Here is a 14,226-nt window from a genome sequence, read left to right as displayed (position 1 = left end):
GCCTGGACAGTTTGGCTGTGACAGTTTGTTTAATTTTTAGGTCATTGGAGGATATGACTATAGGGCATTAAGAATTTTTTTTGCATGGCCTGTTTCTACCATATAAACAAAATCAAAAATTAATTTCATTGCTTTACAAAACAAAACAAAAACCCTATGGATCGACCATCTGCTAAAGTAATAGCACTAACAATTTTGATGTCAAACATATGGTCATTCTGACACTGTTTTTTTTAGAGGAAACCCACTGTCGCCACATAGGCTACTCTTTTACGACAGGCAACAAGGGATCTTTTATTCCCACAGGCAGGATAGCACAAACCATGGCCTTTGTTGAACCAGTTATGGATCACTGGTCGGTGCAAGTGATTTACAACTACCCATTGAGCCTTGCGGAGCACTCACTCAGGGTTTGGAGTCGGTATCTGGATTAAAAATCCCATGCCTCGACTGGGATCCGAATCCAGTACCTACCAGCCTGTAGACAGATGGCCTAACCACGACGCCACCGAGGCCGGTCACTGTCAATAGAGTGCTTGTCTGATGTGCTTTTGTTAAAGGATCGAACCGCCTCGGTGAACAGAGGTATAAATGTATTATTTAGAGTTTTCTATTATCTACATTTAGATCTGTAAGTTTTATTTAAGGGTAGGTACAGAAGATATAATCATACATGGGTTAATTTCAATTGTCAAGTGTTAAATATAAAAAGAAATATTGATGTAATCATACATGGGTTAATTTCAATTGTCAAATGTTAAATATAAAAAGAAATATTGATATAATCATACATGGGTTATTTTTAATTGTCAAGTGTTAAATTGAAATGTAAAAACATTGATATAATCATATACGGTATGGGTTATTTTGAGTTGTTGAGTGTTAAATGTAAAACAAAATAAAAAATTATATAATCATACATGGATTATTTTCAAACGTCCAGTGTTAAATGTAAAAAAATGATAAAAATTATAGAATCATACATGGGTTATTTTCAATTGTTATGTTAAAACAAATGTAAATGTAAAAAAAATATTAATATGATCATATTACATGTATGTACATCGGATATTTTAAGTTAAAGGTGTGTTTTTAAAATTGAAATGACACCACTAGAGCACATTTATTAATTAGCCTTTTATTTCATGTACTATATATATATATAAAAGAAAAAGCCAAATCAGAATCCATGAATGGGTAATTTCAGATCTGAAGGTTATAAAGATCACAGTGGACAAGATAGTTGATAACACCCAGCTGTACGACTACAACGAAGATGTGTACGTCCGCCGCGATGCCAGCATTCAATGTCTGACGGCTCAGGAGTCACAAGAGTGGACTCGCAAGGTCAGTGATAGGTTGAGTGGATCACCTCCAGCCCTCCCCTTATTGATATTAATATGTAGGGATAGGTTAGAGAAAACTGTGTAATGCTTTTGGCAATCGTCGACAATCAAATGGTTGCAAGTTACTATGTCTTCCCCTACAAATCCGTAGTTAGCGCAATTTTTTTTATAGAAAATTCTCTTCTTAACCGTTTAAGGAGTTTTAGACTATTAACTACTCAGTTACCCTGTAAACAAAAAATCCTAGCTACAGCCCTGATATCAATATAAGTAAGGGGAGGGCTGAAGGTGACTGGAGCTAGGGTCAGTGACAGTTTTATACCAGGTATAGGCTGTAACTGGTTACTGTCTTACACATACATCATCATAAAAATACTTTTTAGTACCGTAATAATTCTGTAAAATTCTCACAAGCTTGTGCTTAAATACGCAGTGACATAGGGAGGGGCAGAATTTAGAAAATATCAATTAGTAAAAAAGTTAATAGATTAAATAAAAAAATGAAAAAGGTTACAATCCAAAAATAAATCAGAATTGACTGCTCGTCCGAATATTTATATAATTTGGAGCATTTTAGAAGGGCAGTCCAAAATTAAATAAGAGAAAGAAGAGAGGATCGGACTATTTAATAATATTTAAAAAAAAGAAGTAATTTCGTCATAAAATTTTGAACGCAGATCTAAAAGTTTAAAGTCCGATCGATATGTCTACGCAAGTGGCCTCGTTAAGGCCGTTTGGGTGCACAGCTTAAAGGGACGAGATGGGTTGCATCCCGTCAAGAAAACCCCTAGATTGACAGTCGATAGACGTTGAAGGTGTAGTGCTGTGCTGAAATACAGATCTTGAGAAGCTGGATCCGTCTAAACGAGAGAGAGTATCAGACTAGGGTATAGTCCAGTCGTCATGGGTTGGTATAGTGGTGCGGACGGGCCCGACTCCGGAGGACACGAGATGGTATCACTATAAAGCAAGGTAAAGTCTAGAAAAAGAGTAGTAGGGGCCGACCCCGCTTCCTATTTCTTCTTAGAGTGGGGCGGTCAATCTTCCAGTGCTGCTAGGACAGGCTCGGACATGTAGAGACTAAACGCGAACAACCGTGGCGTTATGCAGAATGGCCGTCATACGAGTCACGGGAAAAACAAGTCGACAGTCAGACGGAGAAATGACGTGGAGGCGAGGAATCTCGCTAAAAAAGAATGCAACCTGGTGGTTCAGGCTGTCGAAACGAGAAGCGTTCCAGCGTTCAATCAGTTCCAATGGCCGCATACATCCCAGTAGAAAACTTCATTTCGCTGACAAAAACAACGAAATGAAGGACCCCCAAGTCGAGCACACGAAAGCACGTGCAGTGTGCACAAGCGAAACAAACACGTCTTATCCGCGTGGAGCTCCAGACTGGGAATCGAAAGTTGAGACAGGTAGATGATAGTGTGAATAGGACAAAGGACGTTTGTTGGAAACTGAAAAAAATTGGCTTAAAAGAGGTAAGTGCGGGATGAATTAGAATGCTCTTTTATGTTAAGATAATGAGAACGATAAGCCCATCATAAGCAGAGGGTGATCGATAGATGAATGAAAGTGTAAGCCAGTTTTGCCAGATTTGAACCATGCACTGTCGTCAGCTTGACAGTCTTAACAGCTTATTCACTTGACCACAGAGCCCAATGGTCATCATTCATTTTTTACATTTATTGGCAACCCTCGACATTGTGTCAATTTTTTTCATTTGGCGACTAAAACATTTCATATTATCTGTACAAAAAATACAAGTAGGCACTATCTGGCTTCTACCCTTTGTATAAGTCGTTAATTCTTTTCAAGTATTAGTGACTTATAAGTAAACGATTGGGATTTTGTATGCAAATGAGGTATCACTTATACAAAGTATATGTGACATATAAGTGAAGTGTTGACCATATATATAAGTGAAGTGTAAGTCATTCGCTTATATTTAACAGAAGTGTTAGATATATATAAGTGATTTATAAGTGAAGTATAAGTGAAGTATAAATGAAATATAAATGAAGTATAAGAGATTGCAGGGTATGCACTTGGGATTTTTGACTGGCCAATCGGGCCACTCACAGTGCTCAACACTTTAACTCACCCGTACAACATTTGAATGGTCCGCGACCGAATTTCGTTAAAAAAGGAACTTACTTAAATTGCAGTTTAAAAACATGTTATCATATCATACAAACAATAATAACAACACAAAAGAAGGAAACAGAACTTGTTTTAGTTTTGTTTGTTTTTTTATCCCACTGTCCCCTTTCCTTTCTCTCCTTTGAAGTCCATCTCATTTCTTTCCGATCTGGCAACTCCTATCTTTCAACTTCTTTCGCTGTCCACCTCCACATCCCAGTCCTTGTCTCTCCAACTGCGACAGGTTCTTGTCTCATGTGGCTATCTGTGCCACACACCTGCCATTCCCCATCAGCTTTTAGCTGTGGGCTTAGTCTGATCACTTCAGGGAGTGTTCAGTAGTTACTTCTGGCATTGTTAAGCGGCACTTGTAACCACCTACTATGCACCCCTACTACCGGCGGTCGTTAGTTAATGCCGTGGGTCAGACCAGCTTTATTAGCGGCAGAGAACGAGGATGCCAGGTGGGTGCAACAGTGGAGGAAGTTGAGACAGGTAGGTGATGGTGTGGACAGCTCAGAGGAAACTGACAGAAAGGGTCGAAACAGATTGAAATTGTGGACTTGTTTTAGTTTTATTACAAATTGTTGTAATTAAATTATAATTATTATGTTGTCCCTGGGGTAGTTTCTACTCCCAGTTTCTTTAGGACAGCAGTCTTGTGTGCCTCACTCTCTTCGTGTAACTGAAAAAAGATGTTAACAAACTGAATCACAATTGACAACATTCAGCAGGCTTTTTTATTTTATTCATGCAATATACTGATATTGCTGTTACATACTGAGCAATTATTTAATGTTATAATATATAATTTTAAACATTATCAGTGATAATGTGAAAATCAACTTTTGGGCCTTAAAAATTATCTTAAGAAATTATCATTTGCCGCAGGGGGTTGGTGTATGGGTGGGATGGGGCAATGCTCCATCCCCAATCAGGAATTTGTTTGCCTTTATAAGTTTGTTTTGTAAAATGTTGGTTGCCCACCCTCATTCCCGTCGGATCTCCTACCAGTGCCACCCCTGCACATATAAAACATGGGGGGGGGGGGGGGGGGGGAGAGGGGAATGGGTGCCCACCCCACATACCCATCAATCAAAATTGCTGGCTTCTACAGTGCTTTCAAGTTATGTAAAACCTGTAATTGTGGTTGCTAAATACAGATTACTTATCATAATTTATATTACATACCTTTATACTTTCCATCTTCATTGTGGAACATCCCTTCACAAATATACTGACATTACCCCCCTGCACTGTGAACATGGTGCTTTAGGTAGTACTAAACCAAATAACTTCTGGTTGGGTCAACGTTTGAGGTGCACCAAACTTTTTATAGAGAAGTGAACACCACAAGTCCTGTGATTGGTGATAAATGTGAGTGTGTTGATTGTAAAAAAAAAATTGTTTCATCTGGGCAAAAAAATGTATGCAATTTTATTTCATCTAGTACCACTGTGTCAAGTAGCCTTGTACTTGAAACATGTGTGGGGTACCTGTAAAAAAAAGTACTAAAATTTTGTGAGAAACTAGGGGTGTTGTAAAAACCGAAAAACTGAAGGGTACCATTTTCTGCAGTTAATACTTTGAGGTAGGGGTTGTAGTACTGATATTTATGGGTCATAGTTTGGTTGATAGCGGATTCGGGGCGGATGTTCGGGCTCTTTAGCTCCTTGCTTCCGAAAACACAAATGCAAGCACATCTGTAGACAGATACACAAAGACACACAAACACGCACATACACATACACAAACGTACAAATACATACTCATAAAAACACCAACTCATGAACATACACACATGCAAACACCAACACATACGACATACACATACTCACAGACACGCAAACACACTCAGATACACATGCAAACATACACATACTAGTACGACACAAACACATTCACAGACACACACTCAGATACACATGCAAACATATACACATACTAGTACGACACAAACACATTCACAGACACACACTCAGATACACATGCAAACATACACATACTAGTACGACACAAACACAGTCACAGACACACAAACACACTCAGATACACATGCAAACATACACATACTAGTACGACACAAACACATTCACAGACACACAAACACACACAGATACACATGCAAACACTCACACATACGACACAAACACACTCAGTGACACGCAAACACACAGATACACATGCAACACTCACACATACGACAAAAACACTCACAGACACACACAAACACTCACACATACAACACAAACACACTCACAGACACATACAAACGCACCAACAGACACATGCAAATACACAGACACACACAAACACACTAACAGACACACAAACACTCTGACAGACACAGACTAACACTCTGACAGACACAAACAAACACACTGACAAGACACACACAAACACACAGATAACTTACCACATATACACAATAATACAAACATACATAGACATGTTTTTATTTATTATTATTATTATTATTATTATTATTATTTGCAGTTTTCTTAGCAACTGAAATGCAGGTGAAAGTTTCTATTTAACAATCCTAATGTATAAAACGTCACGTCATTAAAAAAATTTGGGGGGGGGGGGGTTTGTTAGTAACTAAAATGCAGGTTAAAGTTCCTGTTTAACAATCCTAACGTACAGAACGTCTAGTCATTTGTTTTGTTTTTGTGGGGTTTTGTTAGTAACAAAAATGCAGGTGAAAGTTCCTATTTAACAATCCTAACGCATAAAATATTGCGTCATTATATTTTGAAATATATTTACACGTGAAATAGAAACATCTACAAGTTACAGTCATACTATTCCCGATTTAAAAAAATAGTCCACATACGTGACTGGGCTGGTGCAATGTTGTTTGACTTAACAATATAAAAACGTAGATTACACTTTATGGTTTTCGCACAGTAAAAGTAAACATAGTTCTAGTTTGATATATAGCTGTCCTTTATAATGTCATCTTGCTAAGGTTTGTGTGTGTGTGTTGGGGGTCGTGTCTCAATTGGCAGATTTATGAAAGAAAGTTTATATTGAATGCTGTGACATTTATTACATATTTAAATAGGTGACTAAGCAGAAAAACAAACAAGAAACAGTGTCTGTTGTCGAGTGGTTAAGCTGTCGAGCATTTTCACCGGGTATTTGAAGTCAGGTAGCATATGGGCTAAAATAAGGACACATGCACAACAGCGGCCCGTCGTGCGATTATAAATACACAAATTACATAATAGACAGTCGATCAGGACTGACTTGTTATAATGAATATAATTTGTCTGTCTGTGTGATTGTGGTTTTTTTGCAAAGTGATGGTATTTTAAGAGATATTCATAAGTTGCAATCATATTTTATTCCCGATTTAAAAAGTAGTCTTTATTTGTGTGTGTGTGTGTGTGTGTGTGTGCTCGTGCGCGTGCGCGTGAATTTACAGGGCCGTACCCTGATCAAAATCCTAGGAAGGGGCACTACTTTTTATAAACAAATGAAACACTATACAAATTAAACTCTCAGATGCATATGCTGTTTTCTGGTGTACAGGTGTAAACCCCCTACCCCTGATTTGTATGTGTGTGTGTGCTTTCGCTTCATTTTTATTTGTATGAATTTGTGTGTTTCTATATATGTGTGTTCACTTCAATTTGTTTGTATGAATTAGTTGGTAAATCATGCTTTCTTGGGCATAAATAGTCCACGATTGCAGAGTTCAATTCAAACATATCACCTTATTAAAAATGTGGCATCGCTGATAAGTTATTCTGGTGGACCCTAATTCATATACACATACATGTGTACACATGTATATATTGTAAATTCAACCGTGACATCAAGGACACGGGTTATTCTGGTGAACCCTTCATAATATACACATACACATGTATATATTGTAAATTCAACCGTGACATCAAGGACACGGGTTATTCTGGATGACCCTTCATATACACATACACATGTATATATATATATGTAAATTCAACCGTGACGTCACGGACACAAAAGTTATTCTGGTGAACCCTTCATAATATACACATACACATGTATATATTGTAAATTCAACTGTGACGTCAAGGACACATGTTATTCTGGATGACCCTTTGGTCTCACTATACAGTTGACTTCCGGGTGAGAGTTGATTGATGACGATCCACTATAGTTCCTAATTGTGACACATGTTATGGTTCACATATTCACTTCCAGGAAATGGCGAAGAATTAAAACAATATGTATGTTTAATGGTAAGCCTTCTGGCTGTATTTTGCCAATGTTATTTTGTAATATTGTGCATTGACCTTTTGGGACATGGGTGTATAGCACAAGAGACAGCCGGAGTGAATCGGTTAATGAACCACCTGTTCAGATCGGTACTACAGCCAGATGCAGTCATATAGCAAAAAAATAAATAAAATACTTATATAATGTATGTTAGCCATGGTGTATGTTGTTAGTGCCAACGAGAACCCATTCTATTGGCAATCTTCATTTGAAGTTGGGCAGTTTAACATGGGTTTCAGTGGCAGATCACATCTGTGTAGTGAGACCTAAACAAAATCTTTCTCCGAAACATTGCGTAGTGGAATGTGACGAGTTGTTCCGATTGTAACTAAATGGAAAGTAAAGACGGACATGATTGAGGTGTTCTCATTGAACCTACGAATACATTTACGTGGCTGAGGTTTTCCGAATACATAATCAAAACTGGCCGAGGCATTCCGAATGGTTTTAGACTGTTCGATAGACTGGGTAAGTAATCGCTATTATGTCCTATATGGGTTTGGTTGCGCAGATACTCCCTTACCGAAATGACTTATATTTTTTACTCATAAGTGAAGTATAAGTCGTTAATACTTTTGAAGTATAAGTGACTTATAAGTAAACGATTAGGATTTTGTATGCAAATGAGGTATCACTTATACAAAGTATATGTGACGTATAAGTGAAGTGTTAACCATATATATAAGTGAAGTGTAAGTCATTCGCTTATATTTAACAGAAGTGTTAAATATATATAAGTGACTTATAAGTGAAGTATAGGTGAAGTATAAGTGATTCACTGATATTTACAAACATTGCTGTATGAGTGAAGTATAAGTGATTCACTGATATTTAACAGAAACTGCTGTATAAGTGAAGTATAGGTGAAGTATAAGTGATTCACTGATATTTACAAACATTGCTGTATGAGTGAAGTATAAGTGATTCACTGATATTTTACAAAAAATGCTGTATAAGTGAAGTATAAGTGAAATATAAGTGAAGTATGAGTGATTCACTGATATTTACAAACATTGCTGTATAAGTGAAGTATTAGTGATTCACTGATATTTTACAAAAACGCTGTATAAGTGAAGTATAAGTGAATATCAAAGGCTGTGGTATGTTCTGTCCTGTCTGAGGTAAGATCATATAAAAGATGACTTGCTGCTTTTGAAACATGTAGAGAGCTTCCTCTGAATACTATGGGTCAGAATTAATTATCAATTTAATTTTTTACATCCAGTAGCCAGTGATGAACTAATCAGTGCTCTGGTGACATCATTAAACAAATGAAATTAGGCAGCAATCTGTCCCTGGAGGCCAAATTTCAATATTCTCAGGTAATTTCTGTATTAATGCGACTGACCCTTTCTCCACCCACTAAAATGGACCCCAATTTTGATCAAGCTACCAACTGGTAACAAATGTTTTGTCAAGAAAAAGAAAAAGAAAAGAATAGTGAAACAACAGGTTCAAATTCCATGAATACCATGGGAATTCCCATGACCCATTTAATTCAAATAATTGTTTTAAAAAGTTATTGTTCTTATGTCACCGGTACAGTATGACAGCACTTCCACACCCTATCTGTAAACTGTCAGCAAGACATAAAAATTGAAGCACAATAGTCTTAACAAAGTGGTGTTTCATTCTTCCCGAAGTGACCCACTAATATATCTGAACAGTATATGCAAAGAAATATTTGATAAATAATATATATATATATTTATTTTTAAATGTTAGATTGGATTCTCTCACATCCCTTTTCTTCAGTTATGTCCTGTTCAGTGCCATCTTGATATATGTCATCCAACATTCAGATGGGATTCTGCAAAACAATTTAAAAAGAAAAACATATTTTATATAGTCTGGATAGATCTGCTATGTACATGTACAGTGTAATTAGTAATTGTTTAATGTAAACATTTAGTTCTTTCTATTAGTTTTTAAAGTCTAAGTTAGAGAATCATAGCCTACCAAGTTTCAGATGTGGGGAATCAAAACTTCAGGAAAAAACAAACTTTCAGTTAAATTTTCAATTTTACTTCTAAAAATAATTGTTTAAAAAAATATTCAATCAAATATCTAGGATAAACGTTAATTTTTGTATTAAAACAGACTTTGAAATATTCAATGTTGAACTTTAATTTTAATTAAGAAGAAACCAGAAAATAAAATACATACATGTATATACATATATTTTTAATCTCTTAAGTTTTGGAAACTACTAGAAAGAATCATGCAAATAACTGTTTATAAATTTCTCTGATTCAACTGATTATATATGTTTCCATAATCCAAATGGTAAAGTTTTGTGTATTTGTATGTGCATGTTGAGGATATTAAAGCTGGATGATCAACTTTAATAAAACATCAGTCAGACTGATTTGTTCAGTACATGAACCATTACAACATGTATGTATCTGGAGATAATTTGTGAATAAATGAAAACATCCATTTTAATTGTGCATTTTGTAAAAAATATGATGACACTAGGTTTTTTCTTTTGGTGTTCTCTGCAGCATCTTTATTTTTCTGAACAAACAATAGGTATTTTGACTTTAGAAAAGTTTACTGTAAATGATATTAACATGCAATGATTGGGCTTATAAAAATTAATATGTGTATTAAGCAAATTAACATAAAAGCTAACAAATATTTTTCATGTTACTGTTTCAAATGTCAGTCATTACATCTGCCCCCCATTTCCCATGGACTTTTAATTAGCACTGTGTGAAGTAAATTAATTACTCCCAGTCTGCCAGAAGTATAGAGATACACATCCTTTTGATAAGACAGGTACAAAGTGATCAGGTGATAACTCCCATTCTCCTATAGACATTTTATTGCCCCAATTAGTGGAGCTATGTAATCCCTTTGTAAGGTGATATCTGAAGACTTCCACGTTCCAGTGTTTGTGAATTCCAGAAGTTGATGAACATTACATAAATTATTTTAGTTCATTTAATCAAAATACATATATATATATATACATATATATATACATATATATACATATACATACATATACATACATATATATACATATACATACATATATATACATACATACATATATATATACATATATGTATATGTATATATATATATATATATATATATATATATATATATATATACATATATACATATATACATATACATATACATATACATATACATATACATATACATATATATATATGATGCTTTTCAAGTTGGTTTTTAATGTACAATGGCACAAATGTTCCTCCATTACCGGAAATGGAGGGACAGGTCACAATGATCAAAATTATATAATTAAAAATTATAACTTATTAATACTTCCAAGCTATTAATTGATCATATGGATTTAAAAACTTTAAAATTTGCTTTGACATAAAAAAAAAAAAAAAAAAAATCATGTTTGTTGGTAACAGAGGGAAACCACAAGTATATTTTAATTAATTACTAATACTACTAATTACTTATAATATTTAAATGTAAACAACACCACCAAACCTTTGTGTGACAAAATAACTATAATCAGCACTAGTTTGAACTTTTAGTATAGTTGTATTCACTAAATGAAATGTTTATGCACATGCATTAACATAAATAAAGAGAATTTATCAACAAAGGAATGCCACCATTTTGTCTATTTGAAAATCCAGCAATGATTGTAATGCATGGCTTTTAAATGAAAAACATGAACTGTTAAAATAAAAAAATAGGTGCTACATGTAGTCAGATACTTACCAAATTAGTTTTCCTGTATGATAGACTTGTTCCACGGACATGAGGTATAGTCTTAACTAAACACATGTGCACAAAGAAAATGTCCAGGTGCCGCCATTTTGGTTTTCTTCTTTGGGTTTCCTCCTACTGGCTGGAGACCCACACAGTGGTGTCTGAATTAAGTCCTTTTGAAGTTGCACCATACTGCCTAAGATGGCAAGGCTATTAATCTCAGGATTTTGCACCTCTCATAATAATCCCTTGTTCTATCTGAATTCCTGATGTCATTGTTGTTGTCTTTGTTTTTCTTGTGTTTTTTTTTTTTTTTTTTTTTTTAGTTAATTAACTTTTTTATATGTAAATACAAATTACCATTAATAGATAAAATAAATCCATGCTGTAATAAACACACTGAAATGGAGCTCACCTCCACACACACACACACACACACACACACACACACACACACACACACACCCTCTGCCCTGCCACTACAATTTTACAGATATTTATTGTGACAGGTGGTGAGTCTGGAGGGTCTATTTAAGTGAGGAGGTAGCATGGGATAATTATAATCATATAGCATCATGTGTATTAATATTAATATTAATAAAAAAAAATATTATTACTGGAAATACTATCAAATTCTGTTAGATGTATGTTTGGTTGTTTAGCCACTGTTCCCAATGAATTTGATAAATCCTGTGAGAAGTTATGAATTTTTAAAAAATAACCATGAAATTTTTTTGGACTTAGTTTTTTCCCTGTTCATTTGGAACACATCATTTCCTTTTCAAAAAGACTATCTCCAAACTAATTGTTCACTTATATTTCACTTATAGAAACAAACAAAAAATATCTTAATTCCAGAACACTTATACCACTGATAAACCACTTATAGGTGAAATATATGTGGAGTATCAGTGATGTATCGGTTAACCATTCTTTTCACTTATACTTATACACACTGATACTTCACTTATACCAATATATGGGTAACTTATAGGCCACTTATAAGTGGTGTATATGTAAAGTATAAGTTTGTATAAGTTATTTCCGTAAGGGCTAATAGGAAACCAGTTGAAAACAATAAATAAAAACTAACTTTCCGATCTCTTACAAAGATTAGTTATTTGCATTTTGATACATAATACAATATGCGGAAATGTTTGGTTGCCCGCCTGGCGACACGTGATACGGTTTTGACTTGCCTGACGCTATTTTGACTCGCGATCGGGCGACCGTAAAGTGCATACCCTGGTGATTGACTGATATTTAACAGAAACTGCTGTATAAGTGAAGTATAGGTGAAGTATAAGTGATTCACTGATATTTACAAACATTGCTGTACAAGTGAAGTATAAGTGATTCACTGATATTTTACAAAAAATGATGTATAAGTGAAGTATAAGTGATTCACTGATATTTACAAACATTGCTTTATAAGTGAAGTACAAGTGATTCACTGATAGTTTACAAAAATGCTGTATAAGTGAAATATAAGTGAATATCAAAGGCTGTGGTATGTTCTTTCCTGTCTGAGGTTAGATCATATAAAAGAAGACTTCCTGCTTCAAACCTTGCCTTTTAAGGTGCGCGGGTGCGATCGCACTCGTACAGCGCACGTAATTTCAGTCTGGCGAGTGTGGAAAATAACGCACGTTACACTTAACAAACAGCGAACGTAAAATAATTTTGTATATTGATTGCCACTATTTACCTTATGTAGCTGATAGAAAGATCCGTTTAATAATACCAGCAAAATAAATGTTACGAGAACGGTAGCGTCCATGCAAGATTTTAATATGACTGGTACTTATCTTTGCTATACAAATCGGAAAACACAGGTTTTATAGACATCTTCGAAGACGTACCAATCCGATCAAAACTTCTTTGCCTATTTAATTTATTATTAATTAGAAACAGTCCACTTTTGTCACAACATCTGAATAAGGATAACTCATTTATACTGTTCATATAGTTATGCCAAAAAAAGAAACGGGGTTGCATTAAACAGTGGCTTCTGTAGCCTACACAAATGAACTCGTTACGGAAATCAGCGAAGTTGGTAAAATTGTCTTGATTAGTTAATAACTGTTAGCCTACGAAGCTTACGTGAGGTCCCGAAAATGACAATCGTGTAGTTATACTTCTTTTTTTCTCTTTTTTTTTTTTTTTCTTCTTCTTTTTTTTTCTTTCTTTTTTTTAAAATGAAATTTAGACAGAATAATAAAAAGAAGGAAAAGAAATGATAATAGGTATGTAGGAATAAGCCTAGGTATTTTTTTTACATCTATTATTTTTCTCTTAAAAAAAAAAATCAAATAAAACTTCATTTAAATAGTTGTGTTTCAGCCAGAGGTTGATGAATATGCACATGTTATTTAATCTATATATGTACACACTATAGTAACAGTAATCAATGGTCATTTCCGATTACTTAATTTTTGTTTCGTTTGTTAGAAAGTCACAGACCATGTGACTGGAACATGATTTGATGCGCAGTGTTCGATCTGTGGCATATTGACCAATCAGAGCTATCAGGGTCAGATTATTTTTACTCTTGGAATTCTGCACGCACACACTCTGGTCTACTTAACAACTTATTACGCATTGATGATGGTGTCTAAAATAATGGGGTATTTATTATGGCATCCCACGTTTGGAATAAAATCATTTGTAATGACAGATTTTTTCAGAGTTTTTATATTTTATTATAAACAATATTGGGGCCGTGCTAGATCAATGACAAAAAGTCAGAGCCATT

The 14,226-nt window shown here is 34.8% G+C and overlaps 1 protein-coding gene and 1 long non-coding RNA gene across 2 annotated transcripts in view; one reads left to right on the top strand and one right to left on the bottom strand.

Annotated features, from left to right (window-relative positions):
• LOC121376814 (schlafen-like protein 1) overlaps positions 1-14,226 on the top strand; it is a 31,891-nt gene that overhangs the window by 11,025 nt on the left and 6,640 nt on the right. Inside the window, exon 5 of the mRNA XM_041504587.1 lies at positions 1,208-1,347. Within this exon, the coding sequence (XP_041360521.1) occupies positions 1,208-1,347 (140 nt within the window). The remainder of the gene's footprint in view (positions 1-1,207; positions 1,348-14,226) is intronic.
• LOC121376816 lies at positions 9,453-12,510 on the bottom strand. The gene is made up of 2 exons (XR_005958533.1): positions 11,481-12,510; positions 9,453-9,570 (listed from the first exon to the last, which is right to left on the bottom strand). It is a non-coding gene; the product is annotated as an uncharacterized LOC121376816 (long non-coding RNA).

Source organism: Gigantopelta aegis, chromosome 7 (genome assembly GCF_016097555.1).
Source record: "Gigantopelta aegis isolate Gae_Host chromosome 7, Gae_host_genome, whole genome shotgun sequence".
Lineage (NCBI taxonomy): Eukaryota > Metazoa > Mollusca > Gastropoda > Neomphalida > Peltospiridae > Gigantopelta > Gigantopelta aegis.
This window is presented reverse-complemented; position numbering and strand designations above follow the sequence as displayed.